General features: G+C 47.6%; 2 protein-coding genes and 1 long non-coding RNA gene across 13 annotated transcripts in view; all 3 read right to left on the bottom strand.

Moving 5' to 3' along the window:
• RFFL (ring finger and FYVE like domain containing E3 ubiquitin protein ligase) overlaps nt 1–16,080 on the bottom strand; it is a 33,617-nt gene extending 17,537 nt beyond the window's left edge. For 2 of the 11 annotated variants that reach the window (XR_008733101.1, XM_055715700.1), the window contains exon 1: nt 11,483–12,350. Coding sequence is in view for 4 of the 11 variants with exons in the window: in XM_055715700.1 (XP_055571675.1) it covers nt 11,483–11,648 (166 nt within the window). In the remaining 7 variants the exon portion in view is untranslated. The other 9 variants (XM_055715749.1, XM_055715728.1, XM_027806390.2 and 6 more) reach the window with 9 other exon arrangements.
• Nucleotides 8,451–11,050, bottom strand: LOC106631225 (uncharacterized). Its single transcript, XR_003560279.2, has 2 exons — nt 10,067–11,050; nt 8,451–8,877 (listed from the first exon to the last, which is right to left on the bottom strand). It is a non-coding gene; the product is annotated as an uncharacterized LOC106631225 (long non-coding RNA).
• Nucleotides 16,081–16,633: 553 nt separating the features above from the next.
• On the bottom strand, nt 16,634–24,718 carry RAD51D (RAD51 paralog D). The gene is made up of 10 exons (XM_005439795.4): nt 24,373–24,718; nt 23,106–23,167; nt 22,830–22,948; nt 21,994–22,075; nt 21,740–21,874; nt 21,222–21,317; nt 20,945–21,035; nt 20,028–20,098; nt 18,942–19,109; nt 16,634–18,258 (listed from the first exon to the last, which is right to left on the bottom strand). The coding sequence occupies exons 1-10, from the start codon at nt 24,452–24,454 to the stop codon at nt 18,175–18,177; spliced, it is 990 nt and encodes a 329-aa protein (XP_005439852.1). The 5' UTR covers nt 24,455–24,718; the 3' UTR covers nt 16,634–18,174.
• Between the last annotated feature and the right edge of the window lie 514 nt (nt 24,719–25,232).

The following is a 25,232-nucleotide window of genomic DNA, read 5'->3' as shown; positions in this document are numbered from 1 at the left end:
TGTTCATTAGCTCTATCAGCTGCTCTCACGCTTCCTCATTTAGAGGAAGACAGTTCACCATGGTGAGCTGCTTCTCTATTAGCTCCTTGAACCATTAAGCTCCTTCTCCTATCTTATTCATCAAGAGGCCATCCTCCTACACTACAATCTTACCACCTTTTGGAATCCCGCTATGACCCCTAACTGCCTTCTCCTGTTTCTCAGCAGTTTCCAGACTACTGCACTGCCTCACTCTTCTCTCTCCGCCTTCCCCCCACCCTTTGCCCAACACCAGATAACTGCCAAACTGCAGAATCCAGTAGGGCCTGTGCGCTTCAAGTAGAGATGCTATACAACGATGTATATCCAACCTGTTAACCGTTGTGTGGCCTCCACAACAGCAAAACCACATTCACTGGTACGATACAACTTCCAAGGCAACACACCAGGACTGGGATTAATGCTATTTACAAAAGCAGAAGTTTCTGCCATTTCAAGTAGCTTGAAGATCACTAAAATCTATCCAGGAAGCCAGAAAAGGGCAGTGTGGCTTAAAATAGCTATGTCTTGCTAAAGCTCATCTAAAATTACTATTTTTATATTATTAATCCATGCTGTATCCCATGCAAAATCAATCAGATCCCACTTTCATGAATGCTGTTTTCAAATCGTTAAAGTATTTAATGAATTAACCAACTTGGTGCCTCATTAATAGCATTGTACAGCTGCCCATTGTTACAATTTACTTTTTTCAGTAAACATGCACTGATAAGAAATGCCTTGCTAAAATTAGTTTCACTAATAACCTACCACTTAAAAAGTTAATTCAGACCCTCCTCGGCCAAAAATCAATATTTACTTGATAACAGAGCTATAGAATAATCTGCTCAAATGACATTTATGCATAAATTTTACGTTTATCAGCCTGCATCACAGACATACAGACCTGAATTACAATAAAGGGGAACAATCATATGTTGGGACAGTGGAAAAGTCAGCAAATTAGCCATTCGCGGGAGGCACAAGGGAAGGAGGCTAGTTGCCTGTGCAAACACAGCATTTGCAGAGTTGGTGTCTTAACCAGTACAAAGCATGAGAAAAGGAAAAGCGGGGACCAGCCCTGGCTATCCATCACAAAGCATGCAGATGTAATTTGCTATACACAACTGGATGGAGCACATACAATTTTTACCTAGGGAAAGAAAAAAAAATGTGGTTTGAATAGAGGTACTAGTTCACATGTGCCCAATGTGACAGCGTGCACATCTTGAGAAAAGAAGCAAATGAATATCAGCATTGTATCACAGCTAGAGACATGAGTATTCCGGGAGAAGAGACAAGAAATTTTGTTTTGGAGGAAGGAGACATTTTTCCATTTTGTTCTGTGCCTTCAAAATGTCTGGAGACATTTCACATCTCTAATCATTTCAGTATGCAATACCAATAATCTTTACAAAGAGAAATATATGATTGCTCACCAGTCTGATCAGCAACTTTGATGTCAGTCTAAAGCTTTACAGGTGAGAAACTGGCCAGCTACGAAGGCAGAGGACAGAATATTTGGGTCAATCTGCACCCAACCGAGTGTCCAGGTAAGTTTTTGTGGCGTCTTGGTCAGGCTTCTGCGTATCCAAGAGTGCCTACGCTGTCAGGCACGTGAGGGCAAGCAGCTGCACTTGCGCAGCACCCGCATGCTCACACCCTTGGGCTGCTTTCCCCGAGCAGAGCAGGTGACTCTGGCACCCCGTGCCCGTACGCCGTCTAGACCTTCCCCGTCGGCTGCGGACAGCACACAGCTGGTAGTTCAGCTTGTGCCTCCTGGTAATCCATCTTCAGACCCTCTTTAATACAGCATGGCACAGCTGCATCTCTGCTTCTCCACCTCGGAGATGCCTTCAAAAGCCTCTACGTGTCAATGCCAGGTGCCCCGGGAGGCAGGAGACAGCACAACCCAACACATCCAGCCAGGAGCCAGATCAAGGAGTGGTGGCACACAACTGGATTCAGCAGTGCGTGCGCTTGCTAGGTGCGCTGCTTCTCCAAGCGTGCGAGCCCAAAGGAAGAGAATTTGGCGGCGCACCAGCATTTTAATCAAGGAAGTGACATCCATTTACCACAGAGCAGAAAGTAAACAGCGTGGCCCGCAGGGGCAGGGTGCAAAGCAGCACAGGAAAAAGCTGGAATGGGGCCACAGTAGTTCAGCACAGCCAGCCACACACAACTTCACTGAAATGCTATCACCTTAAATTATTGCTGAATCCGAGAGAAGTACCAAAAGTAACTTCCTAGTTACATGGTACAGACGAAACAGTCATGCAGACAAAGATCCTTTTATACTGCTAGAACCCGGGTTACATTGGAGTAAATTATTTGCAAGGTAAGCCTTTAGAAAATTTGATTAATTGAGAGGAAAATGAAAGAAGTTCTCAAATACATGAAAAAAAAATACAGCGGGTATTCTAAGAGTGTTCTGCAGCTTTATCAGTGTTTACCAGCATGCTCTGTTACAAGTAAATTGCAAGCTTGCTCTCAGCAAGGCTTGCTGATGTTGTTTGTTAGAAGATTTAACAGCTAGATCTTCAGTGAAAGTGCCTTTACTCATCAGCAAATCTCACCAATACTGTTAACAAGCACAAAGGATCTAAGCTTCAAGCACCTCTTCAAAACTACAGAACTGCAATTTTCATTTTAAAACTGAGAAAATGTTTTTAGAAAGCTGTGTGATTTACAAAACATTACACAGGAAACTAATTCCAAAGGCAGAAACAGACATCCTCTCACTTAACTCCCATCCTTGCACCCGAATCGCAAACAGCACTCACCCACTTTCTCTCTCCATTGTAGCACAAGTAAAACCAAACAATTTTTCCCAATTTTAACATGAGAAGCTTAGAAATCCCGTCTTGCTTTAAAAGGAATTGGGTACCTGGGGTGTGTATTATTTCAATATAAACTGCTTATTGCGATCCAAAATTGCACTTTATATATTGAAAAATATTTAGATAAAAAGTTCTTCCTGCTGTTAACTGTAATTAGGTCTCTAGACATCTGCCAAGATGAAAATTCAACAACAGCCTTTTTCCTTTGCAAGGCACTGACATTCTTTCACCAAGTTAACACAAAACAAAACAACGTGATTAATGAAATCATGTAAATAGTTTTAGAAAATTATTTATCTTGCCCAGTCTATCTTAATTCCTTAGTCCCATACCTCTTCCCAAGTAACGTGCTGTGACTTCCAATAGACTATCTCCCTTTCACTCTTCTGCTATGCTGAAAAGCTATTAAAAAAGCCAGTGCGCTCTTTCACACTCATATGGTATTCATCAGCAAGACAAAATTAAGTCAGCTATAATATATAGCATGAACCAAGTCAGAAAGAGAAGAACGAACCCTGGAGAAGTAAGATTCCAGAGTACTCCGTTTTATTACCATTCCCACCCTGCTGGCACCCTGAGCGGGTGTGCCTGTGTGTTTATCCTCTGTCCCACACACAAAAGTGGCAGTGAAACTAGAAGCTCTCTGTCAAAACGTGAGCAATGAGCAGTCCAGGAATCTAGGCTATCACCTACCATTTCAATCAGTGCTTTTCATTACAGGGAAGAAGGTTAACGCTGGCTTGAGCTCTGATTTTTTTTTTCTCTGTTCGTTCACACCTCCATAAGTCCTGCTTGTATTTAGTTTCGGCCAGCTGCTGTTGCTTTTTTTCCAAGCAGCAGGTAGCTGCTAAAATTGTAATTGCAATATGTAGCAATAAACTGCTAAATGAAAACCTGAACGTTTAAATAACTGTGTCGCTTCCTTAACCAGCTCTGTTCAAGGGAGGTCATTGCTCCATACTCTCCAGACTATCTCAAATGCCACCTAGACCATACTCTTCCACAACAGCCACACGGCAATAGCTGGGGGAGGTTAGCTGCATCTGTGCCCACCTGACAGCCAGAAATGGTCTCCACAGGCAGAATATCAGCTTTTCAGGGGATCTTCCTCCTGATAACGCTACAAATACTCACTTGCTTTGCAAATTTTACATTGCTCAGAACAGGAAGTTGCTCAAATTAAGTTTCTGCTGTGCTGCAAAAGACTGCTGTGAACTAAACGACTTCAGCACTCAGATATTACAAACAAGCAGGAGCAGTTCCACAATTTAACCAGGGACATCAAGGGAACAGCTTTCACCATGGAAGAAGGTATCCACTGTTGGATGGTTTTAATGATACCGTTCTCCTTAATGGGGGGAATGCAGGGAGCTGGAGAAAAAAGGGGAAGAGAAAGCATGTCAGTTTGTATTTTCATCATATTGCTACAGTTCCCACTTCAGATAAAAAGAGAGGAAGCTATTTCCGTTGAAATCTCTGGCCCAGGAGGCCTATGATGACAGCTGCACATCTTGTCTCATTGTGCCTGGAGGTTTCTCTCCAACTGGATAAATTACATATTCATCAACAGTTCATCTTTGGAATGATGCACAAGCATATGGGGACAGTGGAACAGAGGAGAAAGAGTCATTATCCCAGACAGAGCTCCTGAAACTTATAAAAACCTTATCCCCAATTTACAGAGGCAGGGGAGGGACACAGAAAACAGGAGGCATCTCGCTACAAATTGCAGCAATGTACACAGAAACCCGCTATCCCACCTGGTGCGCAAGGATTCAGAGAGATAAAGCACTCTAAAGCAGCTGTTCCCAAAATAGAGACAGTTATAAACACAGCCTTAAGTCTTGCAGCGTTACTCATCCAACAGCTGAGCTTGTGTTGGAGGTGGTACAGTATCAGTCAGAATTACATTAAGTTTGTCTGAAATTGGGATTGAATTTAGCACTAATGCTCTAAAGACTTCATGCTATCGCTGTCTCTCAGACACCCAGAATCGAGGGTGTTTGCTGATAAGCTATACCACCAGTTGGAAATCCTGTAAATTACTTTTCATGCCAAGCTTCAGTGTTATTTTTAAACAGTAAACTTCTAAATCCCTTTCCCCCCCAAAAAATCATAAGACAGCCTCAAAATTCCTTATACACAAAGACTACTCTTCCCCCCCACCCCACCCCACCCCTTATTTCAGCAGCTGTTGGTAGAAAAACCAACCTAAACCCCATGGAATTTATGCATGTGGAAAAGTGCACGTGCAGTAGAATTGCACACAACAAAGATCTCTGCAGGCTGGTAGGGAACCTTTAACCTATTTAACCGTAGCCTGAAAAAAAAGATCATTTTTATTTGGCTAGACTGAAAAAGATCTGAATGTATATAATCAAGGCACATCATAACAAGTACAAACACTGCAGACTCATTCTGTAGCTATGCCTATTCCAAATTAATCTGAATTCAAATCCAAACTAGGTGCTGAAATAGAATAAAATGCAACTGCATATCATTTCCTTCAGCAGACATGTACAAAGACCAGCACATACGTCACATCTAAAACAGTGTGGAAAGCTCTGTCCCCCCAGACTGCAGAAATACTTAGGAATATGTCAGCAGTTAAGGAAAGGTCCGGGATGTTGAACACAGCACCGAAAAGCAACAAACCTGAACACTAAAATGTTACTGAGGCAAAAGGTATCACAATAGAAAATGGTCAGTTTATTTATGGCTTAGTCACCTCAACTGCAGACAAGGAAAAATACCCCACCCTCATTTGAAGTAACTTAGTACGGGTGAAACAGAGAAAGACTTTGAAGTTGCACTCTTAAAGCATTTCCATAAATATTAACTATTATTTTTGTGCCAATCTCCATTTAGCACTGAAGCGTTTGAAATTCAACATTGCTTACATGCAGCCCTGGTTAAGAGCCTGAAAACTGAGGGAAAGGTCAAGCCTTACCATCCAGTGTATCAGCAGGACTAGCATGAACTCCTTACAGCATTCCCAGGAGAGATGTTGTGAAAAATCCCATTTCCAACCACCTACAGTGTTTGTTTCAAAGATTCTAAATTGGTTTCTTTACCACTTGCCCTTGTTCAGTTGCCATGCCTCTCTTCTGCCAACCTCAATCTCTGCAGAACAGTAACGACTAGGAAACCCAGTCCAATGCAGACCAAAATCTGGGCTTTGTCCCATATTTTTGGCTACCAAGTTGAAGGGCAACATCCCTGAAATTCTGCAAGAGCTCGCACAGGAGCTGAGCTACATCATCAGTACAAATAATACAAGTAAATATTTGGAACTAAAGCCATGACCCCAAAAAAGGTAATTTTCCTTTATTGCCATATCTGTATACATATAGTATGGCAGATCATTAAAACTGTCAAACATTTTAAGCACCTGCGTGAACTGCCAACAGCAGCAGCAAAGGCACAGTTCACCTGAAACTGCTGCAATTTATAAATGTTGATCCAAGCAGAAAGTCAGGATTGCATTGAATCATTCTTGCATCCAACTTGTACAAAATTTATTTAAAAAAGAAGGCTGAGAGGATACTAAGTATTGAAAGCTTCAAACAGTCTTTAAGGACCTGCATCTTCTGGGTTCCGTACCTTTGCCATGAGGAGGAAGTTTCCCGTATATGGCCCAAGCCGACAAGCAGACGAGGGTCACATTTCAGTTCACAGCTTTTGGCAAGCCCAAGCATTCAGACATTATGAGTCAGTGCTCCAGAAATCAGTGGGGTTTATAAACCAATAAATCTATTTCATTTTGGGTTTTTAGCTTGCCTTGGGGTTTTTTTCCTCAACCTTTGCAGGACACAGGCATCATCACATTTTCATTTTGCTTCTCTGTAACTGGGAAGAGCACCTCTCTCTTTCCATTCTGCGTTTGTTTGCTTTGTAAAATGACAGACAAGATTTTGTATTAGACTAAATCCTGGTGGTGAGGCATTCAGGAAAAAAAAACATACCAACCATCATGGAAGTTGGGAACAGATACTATGCATCTTGTACTTTCACACAGCCCTTTAACAACAAACAACACATTTTTTTTTTTAAATAAAGCCTCAAAACATCTTCACTTCTATTCTCAGATCCCAAATAAATAACAACTTATCTGACATTTCAGCACAAGCAGACTAGGACTTCTGCTGCTAAGCTGCTCCCTGCGACACAATCTTTTCCAACACTAACCTGATAACATCAACATGAACTTTCTTCTGTTTTGAGTTCTACTTTTCTCAGTTCAATAGTTCAGCAGAAACTGCTCCATTTCTGACTACACATACAAAATCACATACCAGTTATTCCTACTTAAAAAAAAACAAAACACCTAAAGTTCAGCAAATTCCATTGGGTAATTACTTTCAGATTAGTGATGGGATAAATAATATGGGACAATTGGGGCTGAGGATTTTTGGTTTCATTTTCTAGCTCTGTTACGGAGGCGCTGTGCATCTGGGCCACTTCAATCCTCTGTGCCTCAGTTTTCCATATGTAAAATACAGGTCATACCTCATCAGGGAACACAAGCTAATTTTTCTTTTCTTCAAAGCAGTACTGTATTCATAATAGAATTAAATACTTTCAGAGAACTATCACAGCTCACAGTAGTAAGGCATTTCTGGGAAGAAATGCTTGTAGCGAACAAGTTCCTTGCACTTTTGCAAAGCATCCTAACAATTTAACATTGGAACAACACACACAAATATTAAATAAAAAAAAGGGACAAGATGACAATTTTGAGGCAAACTTTACATTTCATGTAAGTGCAAAAGACAATGCAAGTCCAGTTTTTTGGAGGGTTTTTTTGGTTTGAACTCTACAGCATGCAGAATAAAATATTGCTCAAAAAAGTTTGTTTTTACTTAATGGGGCATTTTAACTTAAAAATAAAAGTTTCACTGCCAAATGTGGCCTTGTCAAAAAGAAAAAACAACCCACCAAAAAACCAGACAGACATTCTTGGTACTTGAGACAAGAAAAACGTCTGAAGGAGGCAGCACACTATCAAATTGCTGTTTAAAAAAACATCTAGGATTTTTAGATTTTAAATCTGTTGTGAATGTTGTAAAAATTCCCTTTTAAATAAAAGTTCTGAAGGTTCCAAAAATATTTTTAGACTGCTTCCTCCATAACCAAGGATTAAAGCTGATCAGTCAAGTATACAGTAGACAGTAATAGTTTACATCGTTTTCTTCACATTTGCTTTTATTAGGGGAATTTTTAGGAAATACTACCGCGTATTACAGATTTAATTTCAAGCTTGCATCTGCTATTCCAAGCAGAACAATGAAATCCTTAGCTCCTATTATTAAGAGCCACATTCAGAAGTAAAAAACAAAAATAAGCTTAGGCCTCCATAACAATCTCTTACCAAGTTACTTCAGTTTTTAGCAGAACACCATTTGGAAAACACCGACAAAGAGACAGGACTCCTTCCAAGAATGATCATCTTACTTAACTTAGATAAAGTAAAGCCTTTCATTAATTAGGCTTGGGTCTGGCCTACATTCTGTTGTATGAAAATACTTCATTATATGCAGTTGAACACATTGTTTGAAAATGTGATAAAATGGCATTTCACACAACAAAAGGTGAAGGAACTAAAACTGTATTAAATGTGCAACATATTATCTCTAAAATAGACATTCTGAAAATCTTTAAATAGGTTTTCACCCATGGAAGAGTTCAGAGATGGTATCAGCCCCATTCACGACGATCAGATAAAGCTATTTGCAGATGTAAGATGTCTCTGAAGGCAGACATCAGCAGATAAAAAGAAATGCTGCAAGTACTTTGTTTTTAAGTGCATTATTTTGCTATATACAAGTAGTAATTTACTGGTGCTTTGCATTCCAGCTGCATTCTCTATGCACATTTTGTAGGCATTGTAATTCACTCCTGAAGCTCCAGCGACAAGCTGAACAACATATTTCAGTTCTTTTCAGGAATTTCTTACTTCACACAGAAAGACATTCTTGGTTTCATTACTTCCATTGCAAAATCTCTGTCTGTGATTTGTCTTCATGGCAGAGAAGCAAATAAGAAGCAAGACGTATAAATAACAACAGGAATGGAAAAAACAAGAAGTTTGTTGAAAAGAAGGCTGAGGTAGGTATTTAGTAAAAATAAAGCCCCAAACGTCAACTCCCTCTCGCTTCTCTTCTATACCAGAGACAAGATCTTACTCGTCTTACCCAAGAGCCCTTTGCACAAAAAGATGCACAATGACAGATGAGATTTGACTATGCCAGCAAGTAAATACATGATTACATGCAACAACTGATAAGCCTCTCAATCCCAGAAACATAAGGTACGAATTAATGCGAGTATCAGCCTCTGACTGGAAGAAACCTGTGTTCTGAGCTCTGACAGCATAAATCAGTCTCTATATAAACACTAGTTTCAATTTCTGCTTTTTTTGATTATATAGTCAAAAGGGACTTTGAAATCGACACTTTATTTGGAATCTGAAAAATAAACTGTTTCCAAAGTATTTTGTAATGCTTGTATAATGGCCTCAAGACAGCCAGTAATTTAGACAGCTGTGCGACTAGCCACAGAAGCTGCATTTTAGAAATCGCCCTTTTTTGGAACAATTGAAACTTTCTGCAGGACAAAGTCCGCACACAGAGAGCAGTGTTTCCCTGCAAGCATACAACAGTTTCATTATTGTTTAGCTACCAAAAAACAGCTCCAACAATCTATCAAGCTTGACATCTTATCCGTCTGCTGCTAGCCCAGAACACAGGGCATATATAGGAAGAGGCTCAAGGATTCAGGAAGAAAAGTTATTTTGTAAATCGAAACTGAGAAACATTTCCCTTCTTTTAATGGTGAACTTGCAATTTTTAAAGCCTGTTCAGGAAACCATGGGCCTGTTTGATCTCCACATTATCAAATCCAAGTATCTATAAAGAAATCTATTCCATGAGATGAAGAAAAGCTCCATTTTAAGATATGTATAAAACAAATTCAAAGGCAATCCTACAGAAGAGGGATTCCTCACTGCAACAGAGCATCAGTACCAGTTGCGGTTCCAGCCCAGTCGTGATTATTTTAACACCAAACTAGAGCAGAGCACTAACTTGCTGTTCACCAACCAACCCTCCCTTCCTGGGAACGCCGCCACTCAGTAGTTTTCCAAATAACTGTGGCTCAGGCAAAGTCCTCAGAAGCACCAACATTCTCATGGAAGAAAACTTACCAACCTTGCGGAGCATGTCCTTAAACACAGCACTGGAGAAATTATTAATCTGTGTGATTCCAATGACTCCAAGCGGCTGGGTGAATGAAACATGGAAGTCATTCCCTGATGCCAGTGGCAACTGCTTTCTAAGCAAGGTGTTTTAACATCAACAAAAAGCGGTGTCACATCAGTTTCAGTCTGGACTTCCACAGGCTGCAATATTATGGTTTCTGACTCATTTGGCGAGCAAGCCAAACCAATATAAGCTCATGCACATGCTAAGTGGCATTGATTCAATGATGCCACTTGTGACACTGCAATTTGAAGTTATCCATGTGTATATAAAGAATATATAACACCCAAAGGAACTGTCTGCAGCAGAGGTTCCTATGCAACAAGCTACTCCCAGAAAACAGCATTTTAAATTTCCCTGTTTAAAATCTCACCTAACATCAGTCTAGACCATTCAAAGTATACTAAAGTATACTTTGTAGCTTAAGTATATTCTTATCAGCATGTCCCCCAATCTTCCGACTACAAATAAGAAGATGGCAGCATAAAAAGAGCTTATGTTAAATCAATGTTTTATTCTCCGCTTAAATACAATGTGGAAGTTCCTATTCCAAGACTGTGGCAGAGAAGCCGGAGGGCATTAGTGAAAGAAGCCTAATTAATATTTCTGAGTAAAGTGAGAACCTCAAGAGCAATTAACATGAAAAAATTGTAGATTTTACAGACCCTGAGAAGAATAAACAGTGTCTCAGAAAGCAACAATTCTTTTTAAAGAAAGTCCCTTATGGGAACATAAATTAAAAAAGCCAAAGAGGGTTTTCAGAGGTTAGGATAAGCCATCTCTCAGTTCTGAGGGAACTGGCTGAGAAAGAAGAAAGCAACTAATACTAAATTTGAATTCTTGATCTGACAGTCATACTCTTGTTCCCCTAAAGAAAACTGTAATTTTTCAACCTTGCAATGTTCTTTGAAGACTGAATAATCAGCTTTGGAGGGACATACCATGAGGTGGCTAGAAGACCTGGCATGCAGATGAGTTCAGTTTCTGACATCAATTCAGCAGTGATGCGATTCTCCCCACCCGTGAAACAGAGATTACACTTATTCATCCCTGCAGAGCATTCCATGATCCCTAAATGCCAGCTGGTAGAGGTTCAAAGTACTAATTTCTGGCTTCTTGTAATGACAGTCCCTGGGAAGCAGAGGAAGACAAGCTTGATATGGGGAGAGGCAGATAGGCACTATCAAGACTAATGACTGGAATTACTTTGGGGAGCAGGAGGCGGGCTGGGGTTTCACGATGGAAGCAGGCAATCAGGAGAGGGCTGGAGAAACGTTTGCACCACATGAATACATTTAAGTACAGATGACAAAGCGCAGGCAGATAAATAGCAGTGTCAATGCAGCAGCACAGACCTTACCGTACCATTGACCACAACACTTCTCTGAGAAGCTAGATCAATACTCAAGTATTTAGCCCACACCAGGCTGCTAGCAATATTCAGGTAATTTAAAGCCATGCTGTGCTTGTAGTCAGAGCTCACACTAAGGAAAAGTACTGAGTTCCCTCGGTTTTTAATATCACATACCATTAGATCCTCTTTCCCTGGTCAGCAGCAGTTCACACGCAGTTGTGTCCAAAAAAGGGACACATGCGCACAATTATCTGCACCTCACATTATCCTTCTGCCTGCAAAGAGTTTTATTAAGCACCAAGTACTTGGTTCAGCGTACTTTCTAATTTCTTACCTTTGGGTAAGAAACCTCTCTGTCCCTCAGGCTTTGGAGAAGAGACACTCTGAGATATCCTATGTATATATGGAAATGCACTCTTTCTATAAGGGATGGGAAGGTAGCCTAAACCTAATTAAACACAAATTTTCCTACATGTATTACAGTGAAACCAACACACACTAGATGAGGACAGCATTTTAGCTGGCTAGACATGAGGACACAAAGCTGCAGTACTGGGTCAGACACACAGCCTGTCTAGCTCTAAAGCCTGCCTCCAACGCAGGTCCAGGTGAGTCACAGGCAAGCACACAGCTGTAAGAACATCACAGCAGATGACTGCATGAAAATCTGCTTACACCCTTCCGCCATGCAAAAGGTGGTTCAAAGTCTAAAGCAGAAGTTTTAATAACCCTTCTATATATAGCACTGGCAATTCAAGAGAAATCACACTCTAGCCTGATTGAAGAGTTTATAATCTAAGTTGTTATAAGCAACAAACCGTGGTACAAAGTTGCATAACAAGTGAAAATTACACAATTAAAAAAACAAACAAACAAACAAACAAAAAAAACCCAAAAAAACCCCCCAAAAAACAAAGCAACACAAAATCATACAGAAGTCAACCACAATAAAGAGAAAACTGAAAGCCTGGAGAAAAGAAGATACATTTCCGTCAAACTCAACTAGTGACCACCAACCCCAAAATATATTTAATATATATTACTCCTTGTATACTCTTATTGCAGAGTATTGCTTTCAGCTCTCATTCCAAGTTGACTCCTAAGAGCCTAATCACATGTACCTGACAATGAGAAATATTAAGCCTCGCTGAAAGTCAGCCTATCTTTTCTACCCTACAATTAAAACACCATACTTAAATGACGGCTTTAAAACTAGTCAAATTCAGCATAAAACTTGAGCAATTCAATTGCTACGAGCTGAGTGGGTATGCAAACAGGGTGCTGCAGCCAGGTAACTCTGCACCCAGCTTCACACAGCAGAGAGAATTGCCCGTAATTAAAAACACAACAAAAGCCAAAATAAATTGGTTTGTTTCATGAGACCCAGTTGTTCTACCAAAAGCAATTATGTTTACAAAGAATGAATGCAAGATCCCCCTTCCCATCACTGTGAACATAAAACATGTTAAGGACATAACAGTCTTTGATGGGTGGCAGTAGGTAAATTCAAGGATCTGGAATTAGTAAGAAAGAACATTTAATGCTCACAGCTTTCTGTTCCACTTCTTGGCCCTGGAAAAGGCAAAGGGTTAACACACTTTTTGTTTCATGCAATCATGTGTATGCCTTAATGATAATTTATCTTAAAATATGAGCTTCAAAGTTTTGAAATACAACCTACTACAATGTAATGCTAACTTACAATGCACCTGTCATTTCTCATCCTAATGAAATGGAGTACTAAAAAAATGCATTTTGTAAATCTGCTAAGCTCTTTACCAATTCCATAGTCAGATTAGAAAGAGCAGAACACTGCCATGAAACAGTTCTCCAAAAACAACATCCAAGACCTCCTGCCCTACCCGTGGAAGGCAAGTTCTGCTTCAGAGAGGAGGGAGAGGAGGAAGCAAGCTCAAACAAAACACATGAACAAAACCTTTTCATGTCTCAGCAAATTAAACATTACTCTGAACATATCTTAATCAAAGAATCATAAAACTTACTTACCTCTACAGTATCTGAGTAAGCCTGTCCACCCTTGCACTGTTTGAAAACACATGAAACTATCAAGTGCAACAGCTTGCTTATCACAGGGTCAAAACATTGAGCGCATTCATCCTTAGCTATTTTGCCAAGTCCCTGACCTGTAAAGGCTCAGGGTGGACTGCGTGCACATTCTCACCAGAGTGAGTTTACATTTATTAACCTGCAATCACATACTGGAATACCGGCAAGAAACTGATTTGCTGATACATCAACCCTTTCTCCACAGGAAGCACCTTGACCAGCTCACAGGAACAAACTGTTCTGAAGAGCACTTGAGTACTTTATTTTCTGAACTCCTTTTGCCTTCTGTGGCAAAGGACGGACCTGCACAGCTTTCACACTGCTGCACACCCCCGATTTCGAGCAGAAGCAAGGCAGGGTTCCTTGTTAAGAAAATAACTTGGGTCCTTGCCACCAAGGAAGCATCACCCACCCCAGGTTCGCTGCCACCGTACCAAACCAATTAGTACCTTAGGCATGCTAAAATGCAAAGAGACAACAATTTAAGCAAGGAGTTGTACTGAAAGCTGGCGCTTATCCAGAATTCCTCAGTTCTCACTGCATTTTGAGCAGAACTTACTAAACCTCAAAGTGCCTTTGGGAGCATAACTCTGAAAAGGAAAGTGTTTCTAAATGCCACTTTCTAAATGAGAAAGGAGGCTGTACCCCAGTCCCAGCCGGCCTCACTAGGGAAACCCTGCAGGCACTCCGCGGGAGGGAGCCCCTTTACCTCATCTCTCCAAAACTAAAATCCAGTGGCTTGCATCCCCCTTCCAGCCTCTCCCAGTCCCCCTGCATGCCCTGGTCCCAACAGCCCTATTTTCCCCCTGCCCGGTGCCCCCCAGGCTGTGGCAGCCCCCTCCTGCCCCACGTCCCCACACTTGACATCACCCTCAACCCACCATCGTTCCCGCACCCCACAGCCCCTTGGTAACCCTCAATGGCGACCCCACTGCCCCACGGCGCCCACATTCACCTGCCTCCCCCTCCCCTGCACACTCTCCCTGCTCGGGAAGCCCCCTCCCTGCCCCACACTCCCAAACCCCGGCTCCCCCCTCACGGCCCTGTGCCCCCAAACCCCGGCTCCCCCCTCACAGCCCCTCACCCCCAAACGCCGGCTCCCCCCTCACGGCCCTGTGCCCCCAAACCCCGGCTCCCCCCTCACGGCCCCTCACTCCCAAACCCCGGCTCCCTCCTCACGGCCCCGCGCCCCCAAACCCCAGCAGCCCCCCCAAGGCCTCACACCCATACACCTCCCCCCACTTAGCAGCCACGGCCCCACCCCCGCCGGCCCTGGCAGCCCCCCCAACCACTGGCAGCACCCCAGCCACCTCACCTGCCTCCTTCGGCAGCCCCGTCCCGGAGGGGGCGGCGGGGCCGGGCCGCGGGCGAACCCCGACCCTCCGCTCGGCGCGACAGCGGCGCTATGGCAACTGCCCACCGCGGCGCCCAGCCACCGAGCGGCCGGCCAGAGCGGCGCCCGGAGAGCAGCGAGCTGCGGCGCAGCGGGCGGCGCGCCCCTGGCGGCGCGGCGGCTTCACTAGCGCCCTCAGCAGGCCGAGAGGGCAGCGCCGCCCGCGGGGCGCGGCGGCTCCGAGGGCCAACGGTTCGAGACCCGGCCCGGGCAGCGCGGAGCGGAGCTTGCGGGGGTGTCCCATGGGTTTCAGAGGAGTTTCTGCTGGGTGCACAGGTCGTAGCTGCATCGCGTGAGATGCATACATATACATACGGTACACCCATAAACAGATCTATACACACAGCCATATATATGCAGACATGTACACCCCCCATATATAGATACACACACACATATATGCACACAATACGGATAAACACACACTTATATATGTATTTTATGCATATCCAGCTCAAATGAGCCCTCAGTGCCAAAAGGTATCGCCACTGCTTGGGGCGAGGGGTGCCCTGTCTGCCTTGGGACAGGTTGTACCACCTGCTCCAGGCCTTTCCAGCTGTTTTCCAGCTGATTTAGGCACCAGGGAAGAGCAGGGAGAGGGGATGTCCCCTGCATGCTGGCACAGCACCCTTCTTCCAGGGCTGCAGAAGTGCCCGTCTGAGCACAGAGGAGAAAGGCTGAGTTAGGATTTTTAGGTCAGGAACTCCTTTCAGCTTAATTTTACTATGCAAATTCAAATCAGCTTGAGTAAAAAGTCAAGTTTTTCCAGATCAGGTAACAGATTCCCATAGCCTGAACCTTTCTGCTGTCCCCGCAGTGAGCAATAACCAGCACCCACAGCAACACCTTCCTTGCAGCGATGCAGCCAGAAATTCAGGACATCGCTGTCACCCACCCCCTCACCCCCCGCAACTTGCCACCTACCTCAGCAGCCACCCCAGGAGCTGCCACCAGCAGCTCAGCCGTGCCCCGTATCACGCGTCTTCCCCGACCTATCCAGCTGTTTCCCAAGAGGGCACAAAACCTCCTGCAGCTGCAATTAGCTGATTGCCACGGAGAGAAAATCCCCCCAAGCACAGCTATGCCCGAAAGCCTGGGATAGCTGGCCTTGGAGGAGCACAGCCCACACGTCCATCACCTTTCCCTAGTCTCTTCCCATCTGACTGGCACTGTCCCGGTTGAATCACTGTCCCGTGACTGCAAGCAGGTGACTAAGCGCAAGAGCAGTTTCCTTTGTCATTTCCCAGGTACCACAGCAAAGATGCATGCTGGGCACGTGGCTGGTGGCACACTGAGGCTGGTGCAGGGCTCGAAGCGGGCAGTTCCCCTTCTCTTCCTGCTAGTTTAAGGGAAGGAGACAGCAAGAAAGCCCCCTTGGTTCAAATACAACCAAAGAGGTCTCTGGGTGGCTCTTCCCCTGCTCCACACTCCCCCTTGAGAGCTTTGCTTCCCCTACAGAACCTCAGGGAAAGAGATAAAATAGTAGCCTGCGGTTTTGGTTGGAATTTGTGTGTAGCAGCTCTTGGTTCACAGCTTCAAGAGCCGTAACAAACTACATTTCCTGCTGTAAGGATCAGCCCCACCAGCACAGGTCTCCAGCAGACAGGAAAACCATCCTACTCCTCGCCCCAGCCAGCCAGGCTGCAATCCCTGGGGCCAATCCTCCCCTCCCAAGCTTGGAAAACCCAGAAATACAAACAAATACACAACTTTAAAATACATTTATTTATACTGAAAACTGTTTCATGGTACAACTCACATTGCTTTGGCACGTTCCCCTGCCTCGGGCAGGACCTGCTGGGAGCACAGCCTTTCCCACAGCCACGCACACAGGGCTGCGGTGGCTGGGTGGCCACGATGGAGGAGGTGGGACCCCCCCCTGTAAATCACAGCCCTGGGAGCATCAAGAGCTCTCTTTCCCAGGAAGCACGGCTCTGACAGATGTGCAAAATTAAAATCTGTGTTGAGACCTGGCCACTGCCTCCTGGGAAACCAAAACATGCCTTCACATACCCCTTTTCACTGCTTCCTACAGCTGCTTCGCTTCCCTACAGCAGCTATTTGCTCAGGAATAGAGGGCTGTACAGTGTTATGACTACTCTAGAGAAATTAGCACTCAAATTCTGACTGCATCAGACTCCTCTTGGCCCAGCACAGCCTTAGAAGGCTCCAGGAGCTGTACTGATGTATTACTAGTCTAACAAGCACACCCTGATGAGTCCCAGGCCCCACAATCTGCATCCACAGCCTTGGAAGTGCAAGCCATAGCTCAGCTCACCCGCCAGGGAGGGTTCTTATTAAGCAGAGGATGAGGGTGTCTACGACACCTGGGATCAAGAGGAGAGGCCACACTCCACCCCAGCCTCCCACCTCCTCCCTGGCACTGCACAAGCACCCAGGAGGTTGCCCAGAGCAGGCAAGAGCAGTTGGAAAGCACTGGAGCAAGAGGAGATTATTTTAAACTTCACCACATGCAATTAAGCAGGTCCTTGAGCATCAGACAGGGCCAGCTGATGTCAGTCAGGCTCACCCACCCCAGCTGATCCAGATCATAACCTTCATCAGTTAACAGCAATTCTTTACACAGCACAGCAGTGCCCCAGAAATACCAGCAGCTCCCTGCAGAGCCTGGTGTTACCCTGGGGACAAGGTCAGGTCAAGCATCTGATTATGTCCCAGCTCATCAACAGCCTGTCCCACCCCAGTCCTGCTAGGGACTAAACCTCAAAATTTGAATCAACAGCAGTCACCATGAATTGAATTCCAGCTCTCAACAACTACAGCAGTGTACATCATGTTTTTTTTTTTATTTTATTTCTGAACCAAGACTACTGTGGGCTGCCCAAGGACGAGCAGAGCTCTAGGACCAGAGGGCAGCGCGTTATGGGGGGGAACAAAAACACCACAATGAGTCATAGGTTTGTGCAGGGGCACGCCAGCTGGTCCCAAGCCAACACCTTAGGACAGGGCAGGCTCTGCTGTTGTAGACAAGCCTGCAGCAGAGGACAGAACCTGGTTATCATGCTGCCCACACAGCCCAGCCACTGTAGGCAGCATCTGCTGAGGCAAGATCTCCAGGGAACCCCATGCTCATTTTCTCCCTAGTGCAGAACAACAAAAGCTTCTTCATGTTGGTCCTTCCTGGGGCTGCAGGACGCTCAGTCAGTCTGTAAAACTGCACAGTGTGATTGCCAGCTTTTTTTGCAGCTGTCTTGGACCTTGGTATTTGCTTTTCCACCCACATCAGAGCCCCTGTGTGGGTGTCACAGGGCTCAGCTCCTGCACATCACTATTTCCAATATCCAGCTCCACCTGTATCCCCATCGGCTGCAAGGAGAAACAGAGAGGAGCTAAACCTCACACTGCAGGGACTCTGCATCACTCCATCACCTGCCCCAGAGCCAAAATTCCCCAATTACATCCCCTTGAGGATTTCTTTCTGCTGGTGCCCTCATTTTAACTAGGTCTGCTGAACACAGAGATACAAATTGAGAATGCAATTTAGTAAAGAAAGAACATTTTGCTCCGAGATTTCCCCAGACACACTATTATTTAGCACATCCAGCATACATTTCGCTGCCCAGCACACCACCACTTCCAAACCTATTGGATCAGGCAGCAGAGCAGGCTCAGAGCCAGGAGGCTCAGGCAACATAGGCAGGATTGAAGCCAAAGTCACCTCTGCAGGTGTCAAAGCCATTTCCACAGGACTCTCACTGCCCACACGCCATCAGGAGAGCGAGACAAGCACGAGGAACACCATGACCTGGATTGGAAGTGGTGCCGCTCATTTAACATGCCCATAAATACAAGCTCAGGCTGTTGGGAACAGATGTTCCTCCCTTCCACAGCACACAACCAGGCTGCATTGGCTCCTCTCCCATTGCCAAGGGTCACTCAGCAAGGTCTGATCCTGCCCCACCCCCAGCAGAAGCCTCCCTCTGCTCCAAAGCCCGCTCCAGGTCACAGACATGTTCCTCCATTACCAGGGTCTCTCCAGGCAGCCTCACCTGCCGGGGTGACTTTGCCAAGGAAGCCAAGCGCTGCGTGGTGGCTTTCTCCTGGGTGGCTTCTTTGTTCTCCAGCAGCACCCGGGTGCTGGGCACAAAACTCCAGGATCGGCCAAGGGCTGGCTTCAGTTGACTGGTGCTGCTGTCCCTTGTCACCTGGTTAGTCACCTGCAGCACAAACAGGCTTATCAGCACCTGGGAACAGCAGTGCCACTCCGTGCAATGAAATACCGGAGATCACCAGGAGATAATGGCCCGTAGCTACTTTATGAAATTTTGTCTCCATCCTGAGCCCTCCTTTTGGAGGACACACCTATGCCATCCCTTCCAAACATAGCCCACGCAACTGTCCCAGGCACATACTCAGGTAGGAGCTCGCTCCTATCTGCAGGCTGCAGTAACTCCTGGTACTGAAGCCACCTGCAAAGTTCAACTTGGAGGCTCCAAGTGTCCTCCCAGGCTCCCTGTGCCTGTCACTTTATCACTAATCAAAGGGCAGGACTGCCTCGATGCCTCCCCGTGCCAGGTTCAGCAGACCACCATTTTCTCTCGTGGCCTTCCCAGTTCAAACACATTAATTGTGGTCCCAGGAACCTGTCTGGGTGCATTGAAGCAAATGTAATTGCTTGGCCAAGAGCTGGGGAAGGCTAGAGCAGGGCCCCTTCCAGTCCCCAGCTCATTTGGGATGATGCAATCCCCTGCAGTTCCTCCAAGGTAACTGAGCAAGAGGTTACTTAGTAAGCTGGCCTGCCCCTTAAATGAATGGTGTTATATCAAAAATAAATACAAACAACCTTTCAATCTGTCTGTACTTAACTCTACCTTGCTCAATCAAGTGGATGCCTTGTTGGTAGAGGACAGCAATAAAAGCAGGCAGCAAATCAGCCCTGTTCTTGCTCCACACTTGCTGGAGCAAGACATCTGTGGGCTGCAGAGAAGCAGAGTCGGGGACCAAAGCACCATGGAATACAGGCCCCTTACTCATGCTTAGCTGGGAGTGGGGTCCCCCCTCCCAGGGGCTCCCAAAGCCTTGCCAGGGCCATGGCACATGCCAGGACACGAAGGACAAGGCACAGCAGCACTCACCACAACAGCAAGGCTGAACTCCCTGGCCAGAGTCTTCAGCTCCCTAGCCAGCTGCATCATGATGGCCAAACCTGGAGAAGGACAAAGCATTCGGATGCTTCGGCATCAACTCCCAAAGTACATCCTGGAGGCAGGTGACATCTAGGTTTGCACAAGCACTGGATTTAGTCCCAGTGCTGGTGTTCTTGAACACCTTTCAACACATTTCCATTCCCAGCACGCAAATGTACCCATTGTACCAGCACGCTCCATCCAGCCAAATGGATGTGGCATGGACAGACCAATCCCCAAGTTGCCCCATCCCCTCCTTTCCCATCTTAAAAGGCAAAAAAACCCTACAAAAGCACCGGTAGCTTCAGACAAAGCTAGTCAGGTTGATTTAACAGGTACAGAACCCATCCCTCCAGCTCACAGCTTCATTTCCTACAGCCCATGACTGCGAGGGGACCCGTGATAGCACTGGCTGCTACCCATGCATGCAAGACCCTCTGGAAGGTGTCTGAGGCGCCTCCTTGACATCTCAGCCAGCCGAAAGCCCCTCACTCCTGGTTTATGGTCCCTTCTGGCAGCATGAGCCTCAGGGGAGCTTTGCAAACTGTGCCAGCGACCACAATGTATCTGTGACACTGTGAGCAGAGGTTTTCATCTGTGGGCAAACAGGCCAGTGCCTCCTCTGTCCCCTGGCCAGGTTTCAGACCACTGGCATGAGCTGGCACAGCCCCAGCCAGGTTGAATTTTTGCTAATAGCACTGCCAGCAGATTCCCCTTTTATTCAGCCGTGAAGGAAAAGCTGGGAGCAGTCGCACCCACATCTGTCCTGCCCCAGCTCCAGGCACAGCACACGTGGGAGGAAAACGCTCTTCAGGATGAGCAGAGAGGTCTGCAACCTCATTGCACATCCTAACGAAGTAGCTCACCCTCTGACTGCTTGCCGCCCAGCAGTGGGTAAATCACAGATGAGACAGAGTCGATCACCACGACCTTGACAGGTCCCATGGAGCTCATGACCTGAAAGAAGGAGGCACCCTGTGCAATGTGGAGTAACGAATCCAGCAGTTCTGGAGGTCGTGAGCTGCACAGAGGCGCAAATATCCTCAGGACAGGGTGATACAGCGTCACTCGTCAGGCACACAAGCCCTTCTGCCCTCCCTGCAGCTCTGGGGAAGGGAGAAAAGCCCAGACCCTCACTCCTACCTGCTGGGAGAGGTGATCCCGCAGCTCCTGCAAGGCACTCAGCACTTCATAGATGTCAAACACACGGACTACCTGGATCCGCTGCAGAGCCTCCAGCTGCAGCACAAAGTGGCATCACCAACAGCCTCGACCCCTCCAGGACTTGTTATATTCCCCCTGCCCCAGCTCTTTGCATTTATACCATGCCATGGTCCCTTATCTCTTCCACATCTGCCTCTACCCCACAAACACTGTTGTCCCCATTGCACTGACAGAAAAATCAACATGGATTGAGCTCAGGGAGTGGAAGTGATCAACTACAACAAGCCCTCCTCTTCTTCCCAAGAAAAAACCCCAAAGTGCAGTGTCTGTCCCTGAGCACAGCACCCACCGGCCCATGGGAGGAAAAGGCTGGACCCCAAAAAGCCCACAGGGACCAAGGCAGAGCTGGACAGACAACCCATCTCTGGGGGCTGCCTGCAGGCAAGAACCAAGGCAGCGTTAGTGAAAGTGCAGGGACCAGCTTCAGGGGAACTTGCCTGCTCTTCCTCATCCTCTGTCTGGGCTCGAAGCATCTGGTAGACACGGGAGGCGGTGAATCCCCCCGTGGAGTCGAGAAACAGGACGTGTTGCTTGAGGCCAAGAGATACGCTGACCGCAATGCCCAGGCACACCTGGAGAGGCAGGGAACTGGTGTCAGCCAGCCCTCCCAGGTCCCTCTGCTTCATGTGCCTGAAGGCATCATCTCCATCCTACCTGTCCTGTCCCCTCCCCTCTCCTCTGTCTCACTCACCTGCGTCTTCCCACTGCCAGGTGCTCCCATGAGCTCCGTCACTTCCCCCGTGTACAGCCCAGAGTCCAGCAGCTGGTCCAGGCTACAGGTTAAACACATGGTGGGATTATCAACACCCCTTCAGCCAGAATGACAGGGGCATCAGGAAGCGTCTGTTCCCAGGTATTTATCCCTACAGTCCCCTTCCCAAATGCAGACAAGTGCCTCAGGCTCTGCTCCTTCCTTCCCATCTTCCCTCTCTGCATCGCGGGGGCTACAAGAGGATGGTCCTGAGCTGCAGAAGAGCTGTGGTCCTGGGAGCAAGGCCTGAATACCCAGGGTTTCTCTGCGTAGTCACTGTAACAGCCCAGCGAGCAGACAGCAGAAAAGAAGAAACAAGGACAAGCAATGGACTAACTCATTTCTATGCCTGATCTAGACAGTTTGCACCATCATCACTCAATAGTCCTCCCAGATCACAACCCTCATCTCTGCAGCCCTCCAGGGAAAGGTTGAAGGCAGCACGTTGTCTAGTCTAGAAGCGAGACACACCACCACTTCCCAAAGGGTGTGCAGGCTCTCGCAAGGACAGCGGCAACGTCAGTGTCATTCCCTCAAGGGACACAGACCAGCTGGCTCTGCAGCCACAGGACATGAAGAATAATCACCTCTTGCCCACAAAAAGGCAGAGCCAGGCTGGAAGTTTTTAAAACAGCTGCTGGGGATGGTTTGGACACCACTGAGCCTGCTCAGGGCACCAGCACATTGAAATTCAAAGCCTGCGCTGGGCAACCATGGCCTTTCGCAGTAAGCCCAGCCCCGGGCAGACCTGCTGGCTCGCCAGATGGTGCACCCACCTTGGGCTCCCAGTCGGCAGGATGGCCGTGGAGCTCTTGAGCTCCTCGTAGAGGTCTGCTCCATTGGCGGGGAAGGCAGAGAACTGGGCCAGAAGCACACGTCTCACTGCAACCAGCACCTGGTGGGCAGAGAAATGTCTGGAAACAGGACTGAGAAAGTCCAGAGCCATCAACGTCTGCTGCAGAAGGTCCCCCCAGGCACACCCAACTGAGCTGTGAGCCAAACAGCTCTGAGCTCCCCAGGTAACATAGCAGGACTCAGGAGCTGCCCTTTACCTTGTAAGACAGGGAACACTTCTGGGCAACGTCCTCGAGGTCTGATGACACAAAGTCTACCACTGCAAATAACACGAGGGACAAGAAGTTCGAAGCCAAAGCTGGACAGACCCCGAGCACCAAAGAGATGACCAGCTTAGACAAAACCTGCCTGCACCAACAGGCAAAACGTCTGTGTCCTCTGCCGACACTTCAAGTGGGCAAGCAGGATGCCTGACCGAATGGAGCACTGGAGTTTTTCCTCTGAGATGGCCCTGCTGCCCGTTGCGAAACAAATAATTTCTTGCAAAACAGATCAGGGAGAGAAGCTGGTAAAAATTCTCTGTTTTGCTCAAGAGCTGCCCAGTGCTGTTTGATAGCTGGGGTGAGCCAAGAGAGTCCCCTCCTGACTGACCCCAGGTGCCAGCCCTGGCCATGCCAGGGAGCGCTAAAGCCACAGGAATGAGAAGAACTAGTGGCCCCATCTCTGCTCCCAGGAACCACTCTCAGGATTAATTTCTTCAGATAGATGTGTATGTTATTGGCTGGGGGGGGAAGAGGCTAAAAAGCAATTCCTATAGGGAAAAACAAGGATTACAACATCCGTGGCTCCAGCATCCACAGGATCCATTTAACAAGAATAAAATGGGGTTTTTCTCAGCTCTAATCCAGTTTCCCAGAGCAAGTAAAGAATCCACCTGAAGTGTTTGCCTTCCCCTCTAAGAGCAGGAGGTGCCCAGGGTGCAGTGTGCCGGGCGGCTGGGCATTTTTCAGAGGGAAAAAATGCACAAACCCTCCCCAAATACCTTTTTAAAAGCTGTAATTGCTTGGCCTTCAGAGAGTCTCTGTAGAGACCCCTACCGCATCCTGACACTCTCCTGCTCCTACAGAGAAGCCCTGACCACCCAGGGGTACCCAGTATCCACCCAGGGGTACCCAGGGGACACCCAGCGGGGAGCCCACGGGAGGGGTATCGTGCCACCCCCCTGCCAGGGGGTGGGATGATGCGGGCAAAGAGGCTGGAGCTGCAACCGCCTAGGCTGACAGTGCCCAGCGCATGCATGGAGCCAGCCTGCGCCCCCCGCCCTGCGCCCCCCCGGGGCTCTAAGACCCCCCTCGCCCCCCGGCAGCTCCAGGGCCGCAAGGCAAAGCCAAGAGGCAGGGGATGCTCTCCAGGGGATGCCCCACAGCCCACCCACGCCGTGGCAGCCGGCCCTGCAGGGGACCAGGGCACGATGCCACCCCCGAGGCGCAGGGGCTGGCCCCCGCGCCCCCCCCGCCCCGTTACCCGTCCGAATGCCGCTGGCCCGGAGGAGCCCGATCATCTCCTCGGTGAGACCGGGGCAGAGCCCAGCCCGTAGGACCACCATGTCCTGCGCCCCTCGACCGGGATGAGAGCGGGGACCTGCGGAGGAGATGGGATGCCCCCTCAGTGCCGCTGTCCCGCCAGGGCCGCCCCCGCCCCCCCGGGGGGGCACACGCTGAGGAGATGCCACCCGGGCTGGGGCTGAGATGGGCGCCGACGGCGAGCGCTGCCCCTCGCCAGGGAGCCCCCGGGGCGGCCCAGCAGACGTGCCCAAGCCCCCTCCGTGGGCTCCCCACGCCGTCCCTTGCGCCCCAAAAGTCCCTCCCCCTATCCCCCTATCCCGCCCCCCCCCCCGGCCCGCTCCCCTTCCCGCTTCCTGCGCGCGGCGGAAGGGCCGGGCGGGGCGCGGGGCTGCGCCCCCCCCCCCGCCCCGGCCGGGGCAGCACGGGGGGTACGGGCCTTCGAGACAGCAGCGGATTGATCTTTACGTGCATGTAAAGCAATGGAACAGCAAGTGAAATAAATCGTAAGTGACACAACACAGCAAGAACAGGACGAGATGGGCGATGCACCTAATTGCTGCTACTCGTGGCAGACCATAGTAGTTAAGAAAGGTACATCACCGCCTGCCTTAAGTCATCACCTCCCCTTAATAAGTCATCGCCTCCCCTTAATACATCCTCGCCGCCTGCCTTAATATCTCATCACTTTCCCATATTACCTCACCACCATCCAGCCCCGCAGGCGCTAGGAGCCCCGGCTGCATCGGGGGCTTGGAGGACCTTTCCCAGCAGTCAGGAGGTCCCGTGCAGCGTGTCCGCTCCTAGGTGAGGTCTCCCCAA

Source organism: Falco cherrug, chromosome 1 (genome assembly GCF_023634085.1).
Source record: "Falco cherrug isolate bFalChe1 chromosome 1, bFalChe1.pri, whole genome shotgun sequence".
Taxonomy (NCBI): Eukaryota; Metazoa; Chordata; class Aves; order Falconiformes; family Falconidae; genus Falco; species Falco cherrug.
This window is presented reverse-complemented; position numbering and strand designations above follow the sequence as displayed.

Coding starts and splice junctions, on each gene's coding strand:
- RAD51D (XM_005439795.4), bottom strand. CDS start 24,454: ATGGTGGTCCTACGGGCTGGGCTCTGCCCCGGTCTCACCGAGGAGATG. Junction 23,168..24,372: donor GGCCAGCGGCATTCGGACGG/GTAACGGGGCGG, acceptor TGTTATTTGCAG/TGGTAGACTTTGTGTCATCA. Junction 21,875..21,993: donor CTGGCAGTGGGAAGACGCAG/GTGAGTGAGACA, acceptor CTGCCTCTCCAG/GTGTGCCTGGGCATTGCGGT.